Source organism: Schistocerca serialis, unplaced genomic scaffold, assembly GCF_023864345.2.
Source record: "Schistocerca serialis cubense isolate TAMUIC-IGC-003099 unplaced genomic scaffold, iqSchSeri2.2 HiC_scaffold_1261, whole genome shotgun sequence".
NCBI classification, from domain to species: domain Eukaryota; kingdom Metazoa; phylum Arthropoda; class Insecta; order Orthoptera; family Acrididae; genus Schistocerca; species Schistocerca serialis.
The window spans coordinates 4,497,321-4,521,865 of record NW_026047471.1 but is presented as its reverse complement, the minus strand read 5'-3'; the positions used below and the strand labels follow the sequence as shown (position 1 = coordinate 4,521,865).

General features: G+C 40.4%; 1 protein-coding gene across 1 annotated transcript in view; it reads right to left on the bottom strand.

The window, feature by feature from the left end:
• LOC126438155 (leucine-rich repeat-containing protein 47-like) overlaps positions 1-24,545 on the bottom strand; it is an 81,964-nt gene that overhangs the window by 34,871 nt on the left and 22,548 nt on the right. Inside the window, exons 4-6 of the mRNA XM_050090533.1 lie at positions 16,382-16,620; positions 9,391-9,493; positions 7,615-7,800 (exon numbers count right to left, since the gene is read on the bottom strand). Of these exons, the coding sequence (XP_049946490.1) occupies positions 7,615-7,800; positions 9,391-9,493; positions 16,382-16,620 (528 nt within the window). The remainder of the gene's footprint in view (positions 1-7,614; positions 7,801-9,390; positions 9,494-16,381; positions 16,621-24,545) is intronic.

The window sequence follows — 24,545 nt, the reverse complement described above, 5'->3', positions numbered from 1 at the left end:
TGATGGCCATCAGTGTACACAAAGGTACTATCTCGAAGTTCCATGCGAAGGTCATGAAACGAAGGTTGCTGTAGTGTCCTTAGGAAGCAAATGAACACCAAGGTGAACACGGGCTGCTGCACAAAGCCAAGATGGTGAAGGGTTTGCACCCACCGGGAAAGTTGCAGGTAGTGTGTAGTTAATCTTCTGGAGCAAGAGCCAAAAGCGAACTCCAGGAGGTAACAGGGAACAAGGATGCGCCCCATAATGGCTATCAAAGGATTCTTCGAAAAAGGAAAGGAATGGTGGCCACGCATGATAAACGGCATGCATACCTGCTGAGGATAAAGTCACAGCAGAAAAACAGTGGTAGTTCAACAGCTTCTGCATACAGACTCTCAACCAGGCCAGTATAAAAGGCACCAGTGGCCATACGGATGCCACGATGGTGGATAGTATTGAGACAGCGTAAGAGGGAGAGAGATGCAGATGCATTAGCAAAGCACCCATAATCTAATTTTGAACAGACAAGGGACCGGTCCAAATGGAGCAGGGTGGTTTGATCTGCACCCCAGGAAGTGCCATTGAGGACACACAGGACATAGAAGGACCGTGTACAGCAGACTGCCAGGTAAGACACGTGGGAGGACCAAAAGTGTTTCCTACCAAGCATGAGCCCCAGAAATTTCGTAGTTTCAATGAATGGAAGAGCAAAAGGCCCACGATGTAAAGATGGTGAGAGAAACCAATGCACCGCCAGAAATTCATACAAACTGTTGTCAGTGGAAAACTGAAAGCCACTGTTGATACTCTATGAGTAAAGATGGGAACATTACTGTGATATCAAGGTAAGAAGAGAAATAAAATTAATCCATAATTAAATGTCCAACAAACAAAATAAATCATCGCATTAAACTGACTGCAGATACTACCAACAGTTTCCACTAGACTGCAGGACAAGCGGAAGTTCAAGAATGGCACTGAACTGTTATTGTGATCTTTTATTTATGTAGTAGTTGCTTTTGTTGCATGCACCTGCACCATGGAAGATACGGAAGGATTTGAGTGGGAACAGTGACACCTGTTTGTCTGAGAACTACAATGCGTGTGGTCAGAAAATTTTGTCGTGCTGCTAACCATGTGGATCTATGATGCATACTTTTGGCTTTTTACAGACATCTACCATGTTTAAACTACAGTTTTCCTGAATCCATTTGTACATGAAATTGAATAGACTTTAAAACTGGACAAATACTCAATAATAGCATACAATAGATGCTGAAAGTATAGAGTGGAACCAGTGGCATATTCATGTATTTCGTGCAGCAATGCTTGCTTTTGACACACACCATGAGGTATGACAGGAACGACAAGAGAGGGTGTCAGCTGCTGATTCTACACAGCCAATGAGGCAGTGGAAAGCAGGCAATACGTTTGGAAGCAAGAGACAGTGTAAAATTCTCACGTCAGTACAGAAGCAAAATCCATTACGTGCTCAGAAAAAAAAGCAGCTGTGTCCTCAGATCGCACCACAGTTACAACATCAGAAAGTGCAACATATTCCGAAGAAATAGCCAAATATTTGTGACAACAAAGATATAACTTCCACAGTTGTCCTTTTATGATGATTATGATTAAAAACTGTGATACTATAGGTGACAGGTTAAGTACATGTAAAAGGCAGTATAGATAGAAAGTGATATAAACCAATTATTTCACACAAACAAACACAAACATACACACAAAATTCAAGCTTTCGCAACAAACTGTTGCCTCATCAGGAAAGAGGGAAGGAGTGGGAAAGACGAAAGGAAGTGGGTTTTAAGGGAGAGGGTAAGGAGTCATTCCAATCCCGGGAGCGGAAAGACTTACCTTAGGGGGAAAAAAGGGCAGGTATACACTCGCACACACGCACATATCCATCCACACATACAGACACAAGCAGACATATTTAAATATGTCTGCTTGTGTCTGTATGTGTGGATGGATATGTGCGTGTGTGCGAGTGTATACCTGCCCTTTTTTCCCCCTAAGGTAAGTCTTTCCGCTCCCGGGATTGGAATGACTCCTTACCCTCTCCCTTAAAACCCACATCCTTTCGTCTTTCCCTCTCCTTCCCTCTTTCCTGATGAGGCAACAGTTTGTTGCGAAAGCTTGAATTTTGTGTGTATGTTTGTGTTTGTTTGTGTGTCTATCGACCTGCCAGCACTTTCGTTCGGTAAGTCACATCATCTGTGTTTTTAGATATAATTTTCCCACGTGGAATGTTTCCCTCTATTATATTAAAACGAATTATTTCGATTTATTTGTTTACTCCATGCATTATCAAAATGTAGACAATGAATAATTTGTCCATCCAAGCTTAGAATATGTGTAATATTCACTTTTTAAGCAGATCCCTTACGTTGATAGAAGTTGGTGATTTTGGTTGGACACAATATGTTAAACAATTTTTTTCACGCAGCCTCTTCAAAAAAGGGGGTCATCCTACATTCAAGGTCTTCTTAAAGTCAAGTAAATATGGTGTATATGACCAGAAAAATGAACGCTCTTAATGCCAGCTCTCACAAGAGCTGTTATATTTGTAAGATTTTGAGCTTAGTTGGCAGACGTGACTCCATTTAGACGTACATAGGTTTCATTGTAGATTTGATACTGTAACAGCTGAAATCTCAAAATATGGAGTATCATATACTTCTTGCTGCCACCTGAAATGCTTATTTTCATTTTTTACTGATAGACAAATATGTAAGCAGTTTCTCAAACTCCACCAGCCGTATGACAGGCCATACCCAGTATTTGCACTTTGTGCTGAAATAATAATATGGGAGTGACTATGGCTTCTATCGATTCATTCTCTGCCAATTGAGTACAAGCACAACACATACTTTACAGGGTGTATACACGGCCGAGGAAAAAATTCCCGGATTTCTCTATTAAAAATAGACTTTCTCCCGGGTGAAAAAATCATTTTTTTGTGTTACGTGTCAGTATACTTTTCATGGGAGGCAATTCATTGTTATGAAGCATTGCATAATCTTCCTAAAACCTTTGACACAGTTGGCTGTTGGCAGATGCTTCTATGAGCACTATGTTTTGTTGCTATATATGGCACATTTCCTTAACAATGTAAATCTTATTTTCATTTTTTTTCTCTCTCTCTCATTCATGTTTCATTGCTGGAGTATTTTCTGCAGTAGTGAGATACAGTAATATCCTTTGCTAGAATACAGTTTCTTATCAGACAAAGTTACAAAACCTAAAACAAGGAAAAATTTCCGCAATTCTAAAAATTTCCTGGGGGTTTTCGCAGTTTTCTCTCAGATGAAAAAATTCCCTGCTTTCTCTCAGACCTCCCGGGTCATGTACACCCTGTTTTAACATGATCTGACAGTGCAAATTACAGACTTAGCATATAGATATTCATAAAGATGCATGAGAGCCATTTTTTCTTCATCAGTTTTCCCCTGCTTTCTATTTTGTAGTAAGAATGTGACTACACACATCAAAAAAAGTTTATCATCACCTCGGTTCTGAAAGTTCTGGTACCTGTACACAAAATTGGAAGAGAGATCAATATAAACATTTCCGATCTTTTTATTGTTCACGAAAATCACACATTACATGTTGTACCACCATACAGCAAGACCTTCAGAGGTGATGGTCCACACTGCTGTACACACCAGTACCTCCAATACCCAGTAGCACGTCCTCTTGCATTGACGCACACCTGTATTTGCCGTGGCATACTATCCGCAAGTTCATCAAGGCACTGTTGGTCCAGACTGTCCCACTCCTCAACAGTGATTCCGCGTAGATCCCCGAGAGTGGTTGGTGGGTCACGTCATCCATAAACAGCCATTTTCAATCTATCCTAGGCATGTTCGAGAGGGTTCGTGTCTGGAGAACATGCTGGCCACTAGTCGAGCGATGTCATTATCTTGAAGGAAGTCATTCACAAGATGTGCATGATAGGGGTGCAAATTGTCATCCAGGAACAAGAATGCCTCGCAAATATGCTGCTGATATGGCTGCAATAGTGATCAGAGGATGGCGCCTTCCATGGTCATGGAAGGCACATGTTGGCCCCCACATAAAGCCACGCCAGAACAGCAGGGAATCTCCACCTTGCTGTACACGCTGGGCAGTGTGTCTAAGGCGATCAACCTGCCCAGGATGCCTCCAGACCCGTCTACGATGATTGTCTGGTTGAAGGCATATGTGACACTCATCGGTGAAGAGGACAGGATACCAATTCTGAGCAGTCAGTTCGGCATGGTGTTGGGCCCATCTGTACAGCACTGCATGGTGTCGTGGATGCAAAAATAGACATTGGGAGTGAAGTTGCACATCATGCAGCCATTGTGAACAGTTTGAGTCATAACACGATATCTTGTGGCTGCACGGAAAGTATTCAAAATTGTGGCATTGCTGTCAGGGTTCCTCGGAGGCACAATCTGTAGGTAGCGGTCATCTACTGCAGTAGTAGCCCTTGGGTGGCCTGAGCGAGGCATGTCCTCGACAGTCCCTGTCTCTCTGTATCCCCTACATGCCCGAACATCATGGCTTTGGTGCACTTCGAGACACCTGTAGACTTCCCTTGTTGAGAGCCCTTCCTGGCACAAAGTAACAAAGCGGACGTGATCGAACTGTGGTGTTGACCATCTAGGCATGGTTGAACTACAGATAACAGGAGCCGCGTACCTCCTTCCTAGTGGAATAACGAACTTATTTGCTATTGGACCCCCTCTGTCTAATAGGTGCTGCTCATGCATGGTTGTTTACATCTTTGGGCAGGTTTAGTGACGCCTCTGAACAGTCGAAGGGACTGTGTCTGTGGTATAATATCCACAGTCATCATCCGTCTTCAGGAGTTCTGGGAACCGGAATGATGCAAAACTTTTTCATATGTGTATCTCCATCACAACGTTCTTTGAATGGTACTATTAAATTAAGAAGGGTCTCTGCCTTTTAATACATTACAGGGTTTCCGTTAGCCTGAATGTGATTTATGCTTTAACCATAGCTCTTCTATATTTGTTACATCTGAAATGTTCTTTTATGCAGGATGGTAGTGACTTTACCACCTCTGCCAAACCCAAACACACTTTTTTTGCCATTAATACCTTTGTTGATGTACTAGCAGCTGCATAGTCACTAATTCCATTCTCATTGTTGAGAGAGAGAGTGAGAGAGAGAGAGAGAGAGAGAGAGAGAGAGAGAGAGAGAGAGAGTTCAGCATTGTAAAATCATACTAATTATTCTTGCAGTCAGTAACACATGCATAGTATTCTCAGTTGGTGCTAGGCAAATTTCAGTCACTCCCTGCGACTATCACCATATCGTCAACTTATTACTTCTTTCGTTATGTCTGTCCTCGTGCAGATATCAACTGGACATCTGTCTGTGCTGAGTGTCTTTCATTTTATTTCAACTTCTTCCTCTGGTCACAACTGTTCGCATTTCAAACCTTCTCCTTCCGCTCCCTCTGTTTTCCTTCTATTTCTTCCCTCCATCGTTGTCTGTAGCAGACAATTCCTATGTAATGTGTACCGTCGAAGATGTTTTCCACTTCTGTATCATCCATGTGGAGTTCCTTTCCTCTCCTACCCTGGTCAGCACTTTCACGTTTGTCATTCTGTCTACCCATTTCATTTTCTCCACTCTTCTCCGTAACCACATTTCAAAACTTGCAAATATTTTTGTTCTTTCTGTGACTATCCACACTTCAGAATTGTAAGACGCCACAATCCATGCAAAACATTTGGTGAACCTCTAAGTGTAATGCGGAAGCTTCTGGCTGTCGGCAAACATTTTACTCTCCCCGAAGCTCTTTTTCCCCATGAGGATTTTGCATCTCACTTCCTCAGTATAACTCTCGCTTCAAGTTTGAAAGCTTTCGACATACTGGAAGGACTCAAGCTATTCTATTACAATTCCATCTAGAGATAAATTAATCATGTCATTGTCTTTTCCCATTCTCACCACCTTGGCCTTGCCAACGTTCAATTTCATTCCAAAATCTTTATCCATACTTTCAACATTATCTATCATTACCTGCAGCTCTTCCTCTGTTTATGCTAGCAGCAGCAGACTTCACGGTTTTTCTTCTTTCTCCTCCTACTAAAGTGCTTTTGATCTTTCCAAGGTCTTACTGATTAGATTATCAGCATATATTAAGAAGTGCTGCTGAGATACAGCAACCCTGTCTCACAGCTCTAAATATCCACCTCTTCAGTTTCACCTCTTGTTTGAACCACCACTTTTTGTCCTATGTACAGTTGCTTTATAAATTTTCTACTCTTCCAATATATACCAGTATCTTTCAGAATCTTCAACAGCACGCGTCTTATTGTGCTACTGAATTTAGGGCAACAATAACTATTGTCAATGTGTGTGAATCTGGCGACCAGAAGAAATGTCCAATCAATAATCCAAGCACGGTGCTAGTCACTCTTGTTCACGTGAATCTGAAGTCAGATTAATTTTGTTTCTCATAATAATGTTGTTGATACTGTTGTTGTTGCTGCTGCTGCTGATTAAGCACCATTATCTCCTGTCTAATCTAGCTGTGTGACATGTAAGTTCCATGTGGTGTTGAAAATTTGCCCACAGTTACTCCAGTTTTCATCTCACTCTCTCTCTCTCTCTCTCTCTCTCTCTCTCTCTCTCTCTCTCTCTCTCTCTCTCTCTCTCTCGTTATTATGACAGACTAATTGCTTTGTTGGGGAGAAGAAACTGCAGTGGTGAATGCTTTGAGTGTTAAGAATTCTCTTTACTAAAGTTTGAGGCTCATTTGTGGATGACATTTACAACAGCTGCTCAACTGAGGCTAAGGATCACAGTCAAAGTACTATCACATTAATTTCTTGTAATGTGGATCCAAAGCCTCTATAATTTTTTAAACGGCCCCATTTTCTGCTTTTGGTTGTATCTGTTTTTACTGTGCAATAAGAACATATGCAACTAAAATCATTTAAAATGTTCTCGCAGTCATACACAAGTTCTAGCTCTGTAGCAGCATACAGTAACTGAAAATGGAGCAGTTACCTTTTACTGATATGGCATGCAATACATCACAAAGTTCTAAAAGCTATTAAATGCAATTTTTGTTATGCATTTCTTTTGAAGTAGATTGTTCCAAGCTTATGCCTTATTCTACTACAGCAAAACTTTCAAGATGGAACCCCCCCCCCCCCCCCTCCCTCACACACACAAATGTTTGAATAAGTACAATACAAAAGTTAGTGCTATTTTCTGAGCTTTATGTATGCCTGTATGCAATTTGTAATTCAATTACAGGTGAGAGATTGCCAAGCTTTACACCTTATTCTATTGAAATGAACACCCTTTTAAAACTATTCAACGAAACCTACATTCAAACAAAGTGAATGAAGGAAACTATTAACCACCCAGTGGATTAGTCGATTAACTGACAGGCTCATATTACTTTGTATACTTTTGAAACACGCAATGTCTTTGCCACATAATATGAAGCTACTTTCACTCATTTCATTATTTCCCCCCCCCCCCCCCCCCTCCCCCCAAATACTACATTTTTCATAATTATGTATGAAAAACTTTGTTCATTTACATTGTAAGTGGCTCTGTGTCTATTTTCTATTAATACTATACCTGTTCAACTGTGAGTGATTGGTACATCCTCCCATTTACTTTCTCAGGATCAGTTACCTGATCAGCAGTACAACTGACACCCAATTGTAGTGTTTCTCTTAGGAGAGTGTCCGCTACAGAGCGGCATGTTGACTGGTTGATTGTGCTAGTTACTTCCACTAGCATTGATTTGGTGCTTGCTGACATCTGTAATACAAAAAGTTTATGATCAGGTCACAGACTGTAGCTCGAATTGGGAGTTACGCTACCAAGATGTATGTTCAGTCATTCCAACAGCTCTCATCTGAATGACAAATTACATGACATGTATCTATTACTTGCTGAACATTCCCTGACTGCTTACAGAGGCTATGAGGAGCAGATGAAGTGAAAGCTCTGCACAGAACAATATTTCCAAGGGAGAGAAGTGATGCAGATAAAATAAGTTCTGCTTAACTTAAGGAGTGTTGGTAAAACACCAACAGCTGTGTTTTGCACTGCGTGCAACTACACACTGAAGTACGAAGCTCAAATTTTTTGTGGAAGTATCTTACTGACAAGTTTGTATTCAATAATGGTACTTATTGCTAACTCACAGGTTGATCCCACTAGTGGGTCTGGATTATATCGTTATATATTTGAAACAAAAAGTTCAAGAGCATAATTAACATTGACAACCTGCTGTACAAGCTACTAGAATTGTAAACTCAATATTCTTCTGTTTAAGTCTGCATGGCTGGGAGTGATTGGACTCTTAACATTTGCTGCTTTAAGTCTTAGGATTACTAACAACTTTTATCAATTCTCTGTTCCGGAATGAAGACTTCGGTAACTTCACACATAAGACATTTGATAAGAAACCATCAAATGTTGTGTGCACTAAGTTTTCTGTGGAAAATAACTGGAGGAGAGAACTGTCAAACTTATCTAGATCATCAAAGAGGTGGTACATATAGAGATCACACCATTATTTTTACATGCATATAGGTTACTACAGTGAATTCATCAACAATTATGGTGCGTGAAGTGCATGAATTAAAAGCAATCATATTCCTTTCAACCCTCTTTGCTGGAAAATACTTGGTCCCACAACAGAAGTGTGTCAAACACTTTAATTGTAAGTACCAGAGAGAAGCACAAAAGGGGATGGGAGTTACAGTGACACACCAAGACTACAAATTTGAAAGAGGTGAGGCATAACATGACAAGCTGCCCTGAATAGAACCCTTTTCACACATCTCCCTATCTTACTTTATAATTTGTTTTTCCAATATCATACCTTCCTTTACTTGGTAAAAAAGATTTTAAATCACTTAAAATGGAGTCTTTTACACATTCATTTCCCTATCTTGAATCTTTTACACATTCATTTCCCTATCTTGAATCATTTACACATTCATTTCCCTATCTTGAATCTTTTACACATTCATTTCCCTATCTTCAAAAATATGACTGTGCTGACTTTTACACTACCATTTCTTTTGGAGTTAAGTACTTATCAGCAATTCATTATATCAACTGGAACAATTTTTGTTTAGGAAAGACAGTCAATTAAGTAATTAATTTTATGAAAATTTAACCATTTTCTTTGAACATGGGATTAACTTACACATACAAACTATAAAATCTGTAATAACAAATTTTTTAAATTGTGTCACACAAATAAATATTGATATCACTAAAACACACAAATTTCATGATTTAAATCTTAAATTTACTACGAATTTCATTATTTACAGAATAATAATAAAAAAAAAGCAACTGACAACAGTGGTTGTTAAATATGCAGATACTGACCTTTGAAATATCACTATTTGTTATTGGTGGAAATGATATCACTCTTTCAGTACTATCCAGCAGACATGGAAAAAGTGACTTTCCTTCCACAAGATATAAATACCTGCAAATCAGATATTTGATAAGTTACTACACAAATATGATTATTTCTTTGCTAGAAAGGTAATGTCCATATTGGGTTACAAAGGACATGGGCACACTGTCAGTTTCCATAAATCCACATGCACAAACACAAAAAGCAGACTAAACTGCCAAGTACTAAAGATTTCTCATCAGCAACAAATACCTTTAACACCTCAATACAGGAGCATGCAACACTAAGTTCTCCAGTTATGACAAGCTCATAATACATAAATTTATGTTCCAAACTATTCTCTCTACATCTTCACATATAAATGTTCATGTGAGAACGTAAAAGGAACAATTCTAGCGAAACACACAAAAAGATAAGGAATTTTACGCATGGGGATGGAGGTGGGGTGTGTGGCAACCTACCCTCCAGGGATTAAATGCAAATACGGAAAAAATGTGAAGGGAGAGAAGCGGGGGAGGGTGTGGTGGAAATCTACCTTCTACAGATGAACTGCAAATATGGAGAAAATGTGAAGAATAAGGAAGGGAGAGTGACATGAATGTAGTGGAAACTAAAGCATACATAGTTTTGCTAGAATACATATAATATTAGAGTTTAGCTTAATAACAAAGCATTACTTAAAAGTATACGACTGTTGTACTGGACGACCAGAAATTCCCTTCATACCTTAACTAAATGAGTGTATCTGTGTAACAATTTGACCTCCGATCACCGATATGGCAACAGTGCTCTTCATGTGATTTGCAATGCGACTGCCACGTAACTGCCAAGTTATTACCTGAGGAAGAACGTAGTCTGAACTAACCAGCTCACTTATTGCCTTTCCACATTTGGTGAAGAACTGCAGATCCAGCAATTTCACTTTGGAGAAGCACTTAATGACAAGTGTGTGTGCCGTGGCACCCTAGACATCAGGCACTGACTGCACTCTGCACTACTTCCAAGCTGTTTGGATTGCTGTGAGCTCTGCCTCCTGTGGGAGAGACACCATGGGAACTGAACTCTAACTCCATGGCCAGACCAATGGGTGGTGACAGCAGTGTTCCAACCAGCCCACCAGACAGCCTGTAAGGTGACAGTAGAAGTCATCGGCTTACCACACTTTTTCCTGCAGCCACAGGGTCACATGTTGAAAATAGGACCGCATGTATCCTGTGAGGCACCTATTTACGGAGGCACGCAAGCTTAGCAAACTAGTCCCATCGCAGTAAGCAACTGACCAGAAGAGCTCCACAAGGACTCGCTACGGACTCCACCATCAGCTGCCAGGACATCACGCCGTCTCCCCCATCTGGACTAAGTGTTATCGGCTAGGACTTGGTATAACTTACACTGTTCTGTTTTCTTCACTGACAAGATAGTGCGAAGACTTGACATTGAGCTTCTACCCTTACTGAATTTAGAAATTTTCTGTATTGTTTGATTTTCAGGTCTCCAGTGAAGTACTACAGCAAGATAATTTGGAAATATTTAGTTTCTACAACTTAAGCAAAAGTGTGGACAGTTTTCAAATTCTAGAGCTGAGGAACGTTTCATTTTACTGCACTTAACTTTATCCAGATTTCAAGATTTTGCTCACCTTTAAAAATTGTTGTGATTAATTCCATGTGTTGAAGAACTAAACTGTTTGTTTCTGGGATTCAGGAATGATAATAAATTGTTTCCCATTGAAGAACTATTATTTGTTTGCTCATTTGCAAAAGAATTTTGTTTAATTTGAGACGAAGGAAATTTATGAGTACTTCCACAATACAATGAGGATTTTGTTAAACTTGTGTTTGAGAAATAAACTTATGTTACAGTGACTACCTGCCTCTTTAGTGAATATCTCCATGGAAATAGATATATTAGTAAGAGTCCATGAATTGAAGCACAATTACAAAACTATGACATAGGTAGGTTGGTTGGTTGGTTTTTGGAGTTAAAGGGGTCAAACTGCAACAGCATCACTCCTTCAACCTCTATCTACCACAATATGAATAATCCTCAGAGGAAAAAGACAAAAGATAAGTGCTGGGAAGCCTCACTGTAACCAAGATACAACAAGAAAGAGAGACAAGCAAGTACAAGTAGAAGAGGAGTGAGAAGGAGTAAGGTGTGGAAGTCGCTCTGCCCAAAATGGCAGTTGCAGGTCCCCATGGTATGATATGCAGTGGAAGACGCATCCTCTCCATCTGACCACTACTACCTCTGCCTTCATCACACCAAAAAATGAGCAGTACAGAAAAGACGATGAAATTTTAGGAAATACAAAACATTAAAAATGGCAAATATAAAAGAATAAGGGGAATAAAAAGGCGGTAAAGGCATGGGACAGGCTGGACCACCAAACAAGAGCCACTATGGGTCCCGTATCAGCAGGTGAGGGTGTGCCCCTTTAAGCCCTCAGGCTATCAATGAGGATAAAGTGTCCTACCTCTCAGACACGAGTAGAAACCACCTTCATGAGTTAAATGTAAAATCAGGTCACCTGCTTTGGTGTCATCTGCCAATGCTAGAGGCAACATGTCAGGAGGCAGCAGCCAAATTTGGACAATCTAGTAGAATGTGAGTCACTATCAGACAGGTACCACATTGGCACCATATTCTCCAATGTGGCCATGGTGCAGTCAAGTGTGGGCAATTTGTAGCTGGCAAATGACAGTGGATTCCCTGTGAAAAGCACGAAGGGAAGACAGCAACGTGGGGAGCCCAAGGTTGACCATTCCAAGTTTCAGACGTTCAAGAATTGTTGGTGTACTTTTGGGCAAAGGTACAGTTATGGAAGCCTTCCAGACCTCCCCCATTACCAAAAATCAGCATTGTGATAGCAACTTTGCAAACTAGTTGGCATATTCATTCCCCGAGATCCCAACATATCCAAAGGTCTAAACAAAGATGACTGGTCGTCCAGCCTGATGGATGTCAGAAACAAGATCCTGGATAGTCGTCACTAATGGGTGATGGGGGTAGCACTGGTCTATGGTCACCAAGTGAGGGGGCACAGTGGTTAGCACACTGGACTCACATTCTGGAGGACAACAGTTTAGACATGCATTCAGCCATCCTGATTAAGGTTTCCTGTGATTTCCCTAAATCACTCCAGGCAAAAGTCGGGAAGGTTCTTTTGAGAAGGTACGGCTAACTTCCATCCCTATCCTTCCTTAATCAGATGGGACCAATGATGTCGCTGTTTGATCCCCTCCCCAAAAATCAACCAACCAACTGGTCTATAGCTGGAAGGCTGCTCATGGGGTCACTGCAGATTAGAAGCATCTTACTGATGCAAGAACAAGTATGGCTAATGGCTCATTTGATCACCAATTCAGCAGTGTATACACTGAATCCATTTCGCAGGGAGTGTAGTTCATTGCACCTTGCATGTAGGGATACAAACCGGTTCGTCCATCGGCTGTTGAGCCATCACTGTACACCACTTCTGAACCCCGAAAATGCAAGCAGGACAGCCAGGGACAGGCAGTGAAAAAACTAAGGGGTCATCTGAATATTTCAATCCGAAGGATAAACCGAGAACATCCGTGGTCAGGGTACACGTCGTGGGGGTGTTGAGATTGCTTCCTGACAAAAGGTGAAAGTGGGGAATATTTGAGTTCAGAGCAGAGACTCTGTAGTTGAATTACAATTGTGACCCCAGTTCTTGGTCTCTGTTTTGGGAGGTAGATCTCCCTACTAGGAAAAAGGACATGGTAGTGTGGATGCTTGGGTAAGCTGTAAACGTGTGTAGCATACTTGAGTAGTTTTTGGCACCTGATCTGTAGTGGAGGAACACACACCTCTGCAAATAGGCTGTTCACAGGGCTAGTTCAAAAGGTTCCTGCTGCAAGTTGGACACCACAGTGGTGTATCTGGTCCAATGAGCGCAATGCTGAGGGCGATGCCAAACTATATGCTAGACTCCCCTAATCAAGATGGTACAGGATCAAGGGGTTGTAAAGCTGCATACATGTGTGCAGTCTGCGCCCCAGCTGGTGTTACTGAGGCAGTAAGGTGTATTAAGGCGTAGCCAGCATTTCTGCTCAAGTTGATGAAGATGGGGAAGCCTTGTCAAAGGGGAATCAATGGCGAGTCCCAAAAAGTATTAAGTCCCAACCACATTGAGTAACTGGTCACCAAGTTACAGTTCTGGCTGTGGATAAACAGTATGACGTCAACAGAAGTGCAAGATGGGAGTCTTGACAGCTGAAAACCGAAAGGTGTGGCTGAGGACATATGACTGTACCTTTCAAATAGCATCCTGTAGTTGGCATTCAGCAACACCCACACTAGATAAGTCATCGGCACGGAAGGGGAGAGAGACTGAAGACCCCACAGCTACTGTCAGACCATTGATAGCAACTAGAAACAGACTGACACTCAATAAGAGCCCTGCAGGACCCTGTTCTTTTGGAAATGTGGGGTACTGTGTGAAGCACTAACTAATCTGGAAAGTACGATATGACAAGACGTTCTCGACAAAAATATGAAGCTGGTCCTGGAGGTTCCATTCATGTAAGCTAGCAATGTCGTGTTGCCAAGGGATGTTATATGCCTTTTGAAGGTCGAAGATGACAGCAGTTTGGTTTTGATGCCCTGTAGCTCATTTGTGTTTTCTGACTGTACTGATTCTTGTTACTGAAATGGGGTGGATGAGGCACGTAGTGCTGCACGAGGAAGAGGAATGCTCATGGAAAGTAAGCAGTTCCAATTATAAGAACACAAACAGAAAACAGGACTCATTAGAACAATTTCTCCTGCGTTTCTTATCAGCAGCAGTTCTTTAGAAAAGAAGATTAGATTGCTGGTTGTACAATACTGGCAGTAGTGCAAGAAGAAGAAGAATATTGAGGATAGGAAAAAAAGTCAGGTAGTCCCACTGAAACAATGTACACAGTTTGGAGGTTTGGTAATGAAGCCATTCGGTCCTTGTACAATACACAAAAGTCTAAACAAACAACAGGTACACTGGACAAGGATATGTAAATGTATGCTTGCTAGTCTTTATTTGTATTCTATACTGTATTTTCAATCACTAGTATCTGAAACACACATGATTTCAGATTTCAGGAGATTTTGCCTTAGAAAAGTAAGGACCAGGTCGTCTTAGTACACCACCACCACCACCACCACCACCACCACCACCACCACCCCTATCTTCTCCTCCAAAACACAGAAGATGGTGGGTGTGTGACCAGATAGCTTAATCATTGCTTGCTACTTACTGGCTAATGTACTGAAGAGGAAAGAAATGGAGAAAAAGAGACAGACGACAGTGATGCGAATACCATGTATGTTGCATGCAAATTAAGAAAACTTGCCACTCCAGAGAGCAGTTACACACAACAAAGTAAGTCAACTGCTTTTGGAAGCAGAACTTCAGGAGCAGTTAATTACAGTAACACCAATGAGTGAATGTGGCACGAACACCGAAAGGTAGCGATTCTCCCGTCACATTCATAGATAGTAATAGTGATGATATAAATAAAGTTGCTTTTGAGATACAGTTGATATGGTTGACAACATCAACAATTTTTTTAAAAATTTGGTTACCATTACATTTACATAATCTTTCACACTTTCAACCAGTGCGTTACGAACTTCACATACTATGTGTTATGGTTTGCTTCAAAATCTAAAATAAATACAAAAATAAATATGCTAGGCTCTGAAATGAATTTACGATTGCTGAAAAATGAAGGGTCAGAAAACTCCTGTAGCAGACAGGGTGACCAATTCCCCCAATCCTAGATTTTTTTAATCTTCTGACCACCTCTTTCTCCCATACATTGTCAAACATCACTATTATAAACCTTAATCTCGTGAAGTTCTATTTCCCCGACCGACAGATTTTGAAAGCTTTTGTATAATGATCCATACTTTTGTAAACAATAGTCTTTTCTGTACACACTTCTATGGAAAGAAGATAGTTTGGCCCAATGGAATTTGAGCAGCAGAAAAAGAATGCATAGCCAATCTGTTTTGAGGGGTAGTGAGATGGGGGATATATGTTCTCTGCGAGCAACCTACAAATGCTCGACTTAATGATTACCGACTACGGTGTAAATAACACATGGAAGTAACAAGGACTTGTGAAAAGAGTTTACAAACATGTTCATCCTTAAACACTCATTACATTTTTCTGTTTCCCAATTAATTCACACAACAAAACATTTCCCAGAATCTCGAAAGAGCCAAACTGTCAATGTTCAGACTTGTTTGGTCTTCTTTCCATGGCCATAACTACTATACTGTTCAACTTTCATGAGTATTTTCCATGTGCCTCTAAAGTGAATCAATCTTCATCATGTGCACTTTCTTTTGGTTAGTAGAATTACCCCAAAATACATCTCCATATCAAGAAATAAAGTAAAAGTAAGGATGACAGAGTCTCTTAAAATCATGGTTAGGTGTTGGCCATCTCCTTCAAAACCATGATCAAATGTTGGTCATCCCAGTAGCAGCTGATTTATGCTACTTTTTCTATAGTGTGCTTCAACTATGAATGACAACCAAGCCTCTCTCTTTGTCATCTTAATTTTTTTGGCATTAACAGTACAATGCCTAAGACAGTTTCCTCGTCACTTGTCCTGCAAGTAATGAAGATGCAGATGATAATAAACCACAACAAATGTTTGCCACCAGCGTGAACAGAGACCTAAACAAGAAACAATGTTGGAGACCTGGAAACATGTTTTGCAAGAAACGCATGCAAACTTCAGTGTCAACACAGCTTAAACATGCTCTCAGTGCCTAGTGTTGTACTTACTCATGACTCTGCTTTCACATATGGACAATGACCATGGTTACAAGATTACAGTATTATTACACATTATCATCAATCAAAGTTGTGTGTTCAACCAAAGCACTCAACATTATTTGCAATTATGTCAACTAAAAACAAAGATGCAGATGTTTACTAACTTGTGTATTCCTGAGTAAATATTGCGTTTCTTCTCCTTTCTGAGTTCATCAGCCTCTTTCTGTAACTGTAGGAACAATTCCAAACCAGTATATTCCCGTGTTCGTGAAAGAGGACGAATCTTCAGCACATTTGGAGGCATCGCAGTATAAACAAGATCTCCAGGTGGCAACAGATCCAAATCATGAGTTGCAATGGTAGCTGAATTGCGATGATCACAGACAGTATCATGAAGTTTCGTCTGAAACAGCAAATAGCTACCCTGTGTTTCCTCTATCACTGAAATATTAACTTTTGAAAGAAACCAAAACAGTAACAACATGACCACAATGTGCATTCTACAGAAAAGCAGTCACATTTTTCACCAGTTACAGCTCATCAATGTGTTAAAACAGTGTGACCTACACTAATTCAGTCATCACTTCAAACGTAGGCTAACAACACTGATAGCTTTAACTGGAAGACATGTATTACATGGAAAGCTTGTCATCAACCTCAAGGTCGGCTTAAGCATTAGTGCTTTACAAGACAAGATTCGATTGGAAGTGGCATGCTCTTACCTTCCTCTGACCTATAAACTTGCTTACCCAGCTATTTATACTGGAATCTACAATTCAAAGTGAATTCTGAACTATAGTGCAATTTAGCAGTTTTCGTATTATCATATACTGCAAGAAGTGACAGAAATCTTATGACTGACCGAGGATTAAACCCAAAGCCTTTGGATCCACTGTCTGGTACTTTGCTCCATCTATGTATTGCAGGTTTTTTCAAATGCCTAATTTCAGTTGCTTTTGTGTTGCTCATCAGAATTTTGGCCTTTTCTGCATATTTTCACTCTGTCTTTTGGACATCATACTCTAGCACATGACATTGTGGTCCTCACATGAGGTGGGCCCCTCTCATCCTAGAGACTAAGCAATCAACACTTCTTTTCTACCTCTTCCCCAATTAACTCCCCTTCCTTCCCTGAGGAAGGGAGTAATAGATTTGAAGCACAGAAACAGTTCTCTTATTTATAAACGTGTCTATGCTACTAGAGTTCCATTACCTGAAGTTAACTGCCGGCCAGGTTCTGGCTATTTCTAATGTTATAATCAGATATTTTGTGGGAGTGGGTAATGAGGTACATTTTTATTACATTTGCATCATTACAGGAAACTCCACCCAGATCTACTGACGAAGTCTATATGGAAATTATTTTTTAACCTGTACTGTGATTTTGTAGATCATAATTCAGGTGAAACCGATTTTTATTCTTAGCAACACAAATCATCATGGAGAAAATTTACAGGGAAATGAGCAAGAATTTCAAGATTCTTAAAAAGACTTCTCGAAAGATATATTGTTACCTACTTTACACAATGTTCTTAATTGTCATTTCTGCTGAATAAACACTTCATTTACTTTACATTTACTTGCCTCAGATGATAATTCCACAAAACAACATGGAGTGAAATTATGCAAAATAAGACAACATTCTTGTCTGTTGAGAGGCGGGACAGGTACATGGTTGGTGAAGATGGGCAACAGCCTTACCAGTAGTTGTAGGGGTTACAGTCTGGATGACTGAGAAGTCTTGTCTTTTGACATTAGCCAACACTGCCTATGTTAGTATTGCAAATAGCTGAAGCAAGGGGAACTAGAGCTTTTATATTTCCAGAGGACATGCAGCTCTACTATATGCATTAGTGATAATTGCATCCTCTTGACTAAAATATACTGATTAGCAACAAGGCTGGAAGAAGAAGAAATTAAACCAAACTTCATGAACTGAGAGGGTATATGACGTTATTTCAGTGATCACAAAATCAAGTCAAATTGACAAAGAACTGGGCAGTATGAGCCCATTTATCAGTATGACACTGCACCTCCTTTGGCGTGGATGCATGCACAGATTCAGTTGGGAAGGGTACCACAAGCCACTGCACAAGTGAACTATAATTTTAGTACTGAAAAGTTTAATATGTAAAAAAAAGAACTTACATCTTTTACCTACTTTTCTACATAGTCACCAATGTTCAACACATTTCTCCCATCATGGTACCAATTTCAATACTCCCTGTACATAGAAGTCAATTTAACTGGAGTATAGCCATCTGCAGACTGCCTGGTTTCACTTCCACATTTGTGGCAAAGCACTGGCCAGCCAGGAAATTTCGTCATGGGACCAGAAAGACAAGGCCGATAGTGCAAGGCCCGATTTATATAGTGGATGCTGGAGCACCTTCCACCCAGATTTGGTGATTCTCTCACAAACAGGAGCAGCAACATGGAGAAGAAAGTAGTCATGAAGTTAGACACTATCAGCATTAATGCTGTTGTCTTTGTCACAAAGGGCACGATGTGACTTAACCAAAGTTTTAATGTAGGCTGCAGCATTCACAATGCTGCATGCTCAGTGAAGTTCACCAATTACTCATAACACACATCCCAGAATGCTGTTGCAAGCCCTTCCCTAAGAGACTGAGTCCCTTTGAATATTTTTCGTATTGAGAAATGAAAATGTTTCCACTTCATTCAGGACTTCTTGTTTTCAAGTGTGTAGGGTACGGACAAGACTCATCGCCAGTGATGATTCCTTTTAGAAAGTCCTGCCCTTCTGCAGCATAACACATTAAGTGATCCAAGCTTGTCATCATTTGCTGGCCCTTGTGGTTTTCTGTCAGGTTCTTTGGCAGACAGCGATCACTAACTTTATGAATTAGAACGTATCATGACTAGTATTAGACGCTGCCCCACAGGAAATGTTGAACTGCTGCGATATGGTTCACAGCTGCACACGCCAGTCATTCAACATAATTGCTGCCTAAATGGCTTCGACATTCTGTGGGGTTGCTGCTGTTACCGGCTGCCCAGAGCGTGTCAGATTGCTAAGATTCACACGGCCCTCTTGAATACAGCACACCACCTAGAGACATTGCTAGAGTTCATACAGTCATCCCCGTACATGCCACACAGGTCCCTGTGAATTTAAGTCAGTTTCCACCCCTTGGTGCACAAATATCAAATGACACTTTGCTGCTCTTCACAAGTTGCTGACAGTAGCATGCACACTGTGTTTCTTTCATAATTCATGCTTCTCTCGTTACTTTCTGTAATACAAACTTCAAGTGAAGCTTTAACATTTCAGCTGCAAAACCAGGGGAGAAAAAAATTATTGTGTTACTTTATGATCCTCCCTCATATTACCTCCTGAGAAAAGATCGCCCACAACTGTTCTAACTGGGCCCCGATTCCTGGAAAATGGCACAAATGGAATTGGCATCCAAACTGGTCCCCCACATTTTCTATCAGAATAGATCTGGGGATATTACTGGCCACAAGAGTATCTCAACATCATGCACATAGTTCATAGACATGTGTCACATATGTTCCAGTAGTCACACGGCTTGTCTTTGACATACTGTCATGTCACCTGAGTTCCCTCGCTCACTAACACCTGATGGCTGCCCAGACCAAGATGCCAGGAGTGATACTGCTGTGCATCTCCAAACACTGGTACAATCTGATCTCTTCGCAGGTTGTCATCTCTCTCACCGATGATGGTCACCCAGGATGGTGCAGAACCGCGATTGATTGCTGAACACAATGTGACACCATTCATAAGCAGTCCTCACTTCCTGGTTATGGCACCATTGGGAACAATTGTGTTTTGTGGTTTCAACAGCAGCCTATGCATGAGCCAATAATTCCGTAATGTGGCTGGTGCTAGTCTCCGACCAGTGGCACAAGATGACACTGAATGTTGCAGGGAGTTCTGATCTCAGATAGCAGACAGATGTGAATGGGTTACAATGTGTTTCTCCCTTGTGGTGTTCAGATGGAACCTAGATAAGTATGCCTGCCCTCAAATTCTCATTCAGTCCAGCATTGAGCCAGTGTCACATCCAAATGCGCTACAAGTCTGGAGAGGAGGGGGCGAGAGGGGGGTGGAGGGGGGGGGAGAGGGACATCTTTGACACTAGTTACATACATGGATTCAAAGTTTAAATGGCCACCTTCATGGTCTAAAAGAATTTTCTTAGACCTTGCAAGTGATATGCTCGGAATCTCTTCTCGCTTTATGACATCGAGTAAGTCAACCCACTGCAGAATTTTCACAGTGTCTTCATTATTATCAATCACTGATGTCAACAAACTGAAAAGACAGCAGTGGTACTATTACTTTAGCATTTCAAGGATGCCCTGGTCCATCGGCTGACAAAGGTAAGTCACATTTGGTGGTAAAAATAATGCTTTGCTATCTCCATCTGTGATTTCATCACTGGCAGAATGAGAAGGTGCATTATCAGGTAGCAGCAGACCTTAATTCAGCAAATTGTTGTCTTTCACATATTTCTCTATAGCCGGTACGAGTTCATTTTTGAACCAAGTTTTAAAGGTCTCTGACTTCATACATGCTTTCTTTCGATGAATGTAATGTACGGGCAGTGATTTCAATGTGAGCCTAAGTTTGTGGTTGCCAGTTGCATTACTGGAAACCAATATGGCAACCTTCTTGTACCTGGGCGCCACAACTTCCATTTTTGAAGGAAGCATTTTTGTAGGCAGCATATATTAATTTAAACCGATCTCATCGCAACTGCACAACTGTTCACCAGAAATTCCCTCCTCATCAATTAACTCCGACGAATTTCTTTAAACAATGGCACAGCCTCTGTCAGTGGATGAAACCTCAGAACTACTGGTAATCTAGAGAACATCTAATCACATATATATGGGATCTGTTCTTTCAGACATGTCAAAGTACAGACACCATTTTGATCCTGCAGCCACTATAAATCAAGACAGACATTAGCCGCCAATCGATTTAGTTGAAAATTTGTGCCTGACAAGGATTAAAACCCAGGTCCACTCCTAGCAGGAGGACCCCAGTCCAGCACAAATTTTCTTTCCCCATTAATATAAACCATTGCCCACTGGCAACTAATATCTGTAATTGCTTTGCGCCTTTAACATCAAACCATTTTTTTCCAGTGACACAACTGTCCACTACTGGCAGAACCTTTTATTTCTCACTGAAACTGTAACGCCTTTTCCTGTGATATCAGCCCAGTAATGGCCAACCTTTTAGCCTTAAATGTTCATGGGGGGAAAAAACGCTTCCTCAATTTCCTTATGCTTACCTTTCAACATCTTCCTTACTTTTACTCCATTTCTACTAGCTTAAGAAACATCACTTTTCAATTTATACTCTGCTTGTTTTCTAGTCTCCAACAGTACTTTCTCTTATCCCTACCACCAAAGCAATGCAAGTTCTGGGTGCAACCCCAGAAATCAGTTTCATTACAGCACATTGTTCTGATCCACAGTCATTACAACTTGTTTCATTTATCATCCATTTCAAACTCCTCGATTAAACACAGAGGACTGCACAAAACAATAATTTAGCTACACACACACACACACACACACACACACACACACACACACACACACACACACAAGCACTGTTTACTGAAAAGTGGATATATTAATCTATTCAATATTAACAATACAATATGTATCCTACAATTTTAACTCCAGATGAGGTAGAAGCACAAAGGATACATAAAACATTTTGAAAGGCCACACAGCATTGTAGGTGGCACCAATTTCCTACAGCTTTGGAAAACTGAAGTGTGTATAATAAATTAATCCTAATTTTGTTATGGACAAGTGTTATTAATATATTAATTAATTAGGCCAGACTGAATGGTCCAGATAGCACATAGGCTGAATAATCATGAGCTGGATACCCTAGAGCCCACTGTACACTATGTACTAGGTACCTAGATAGCTTAGCATCAGCCATTTAACTCTTTCAGGTTACCCTACTAAACCTCCTCTCATGTATAATAGTATTTTTGGTACATGTATTTTAAGGATATGTTCAAATTTATGAGATATTTAAGATTAATATTGTGTTGGTTTAGTCACAATACAGCAATGTTACAAGGGGTTACTTCAAGTGTTTTGATTATGCAGTTAACCCATTTTTATCCATGTTTATCTCAAATGGGCAAAGACCTGGACTGCTGGGCTTTACCCCATTTTGTGGGAGTAAAACCCCACTTTTTTGCTACATTGTAAATGTCTCTGTACTTAATAATTAGAGGTGTAATTTGGGTGGGTTGTGTGTAACAACTCTATGACTTCAATTTGAAATCAACCCCTCGCTGACCAGGTTACAAAAACTGAAAATTGCCAGGCTTTACTTCCACCTACTCTAATGACCATCAGCAGAACAAACAATATTAAATAATGTGAGGCAAATAATCAGGCCAATAAGTGGGTGGGTGCAACCTAAATTTCCTGATCATGTGAGAGTATTTGATGGAAATTTCAACTTACAAGTTACAGACTGGGAGAGTCTAGTGATTAAGCAGTTAGAACAATCACATGAAACTGTTCTAAATTCCTTGTCCAAAAATGACCTTGAGCATAGCTAATCAGAGAACCACTTCATGAACATAACATTAGCTCTCCTGATCAAGAACAGGCTCGAACTTTCTGACTCAGTTAGCACAGAACAGGGACTTGGCAATCATAAGGCTATTACACTTTACCAAAAACAGCTGTAAATAGGAATGTAAAGCAAGAGCGACAAGAAACATTTCAGATTACCTGAGCATTATACATGAAAATTTAACCTTCCAGCATAGGTAATTTTGCTTCAATTCTGAACATCGATGGACAAAGTTGAAAGGTATTGTATAACACACCTTGGACAGGTATGTGCGGAGCAAAGTTGTTAGGTATGGGAAGGACTCGCTGTGGTTCGACTGCTGTGTCAAGAAACTGCTACAAAAGCACAGAGAGCTTCACTGCAAATTTAAATGCACCTAACACTTTACAGACCAGAAACTTACTGAAGCCAACATCAGCATAAAGGTACCCATGCATGAAACATTCAACAAATTTGAATATAAAATTCTATCTACCGACTTCGCAGAAAATCCTAAGAAGTTTTGGTCATATGTTAAATCAATAAATGGGATTGAAGCTATCTATACAGATACATTGTGACCATAATGAAACAAATGGAGGACAACAAAGAGAAGGGCGAAATACTGTAAGTAATTTTCCAAACTTGTTTCACTAAGAAAGATTGCATTGTAGTTTTTCTCGCTGAATGTCAAGATGACACATCAATTATGTGGCTGTGGGACAAAAGCAACTGAAATTGCTCAGCAGAGGAAAGGCCACTGGACATCACCTGACACCAGTACAATTCAAGAAGGCTCATTGAACATATGCACAAAACCATAGGCCCATATCTCTGACAGTGTGTTAGATAATTTTGTAAAGGTTTTTGGTTGCGTATTATGACATTTCTGGGGACTAAAAAAATCTCATCTGTAGGGATAAACATGGGTTCTGAAAATGAGAAATGATTGTATGAAATCCAGCTGACACTGTCCACACTGACACAGTGCTCTTTAACTTTCCAAAGGCATTTGACACAGTACCCCTTGACTTTCCAAAGGCATTCAATACACTTCCAAGCTGCCACCTAAGAACAAAATACAAGTGCGTGAAATATCACGCCAGCTGGGAGGGTGTGTGAGGGGGGCTGGGATGGAGTGGGGTGGAGGGTTGGACATTAGAATAGAACACAGCATGCTATTCTCAATGGAGAGAAATCTTCATGTAAAAGTAACTTCAGGCATATCCCATGGGAGCATTATAAGACCATTACTTTTCACAAAAAGTGTACATGATATAGTGGAAAAAGAAGTTCCATAAAGCTTTTCATGGATGAGAAAATTTTAGCATACTGCAGGAATACCTACAGAGGGCTGACATTGGTGCTGTGATGACATAAAATTAACCTGTTGTGCATAAATGAGCAGAAAGGGACATTATTGTATGATTATTCAATTGCAGAACAATCACAGCAACCAGTTCTATCTATTAAATATTTAGTAGTATGTGTACAGGGTGATTTAATCCCTTAACATAAACCAGGAGTGATGTATTTTGACAATAACTTAAAATCCCAAATACAATCACGCAACTTGCAAGAGAAATGGCGTCCAACACCTCTACAAACCTCTTCGACTCAATCTGACGGAGAGAGAACAAAGGTGATGGTACAGACATACAACTGCCTGTTGGCCCTCCGGAGAGGTGAACATAGCAACTGATCTGCCAGAGAGTGAGAAGGTGATAGGAGAACCA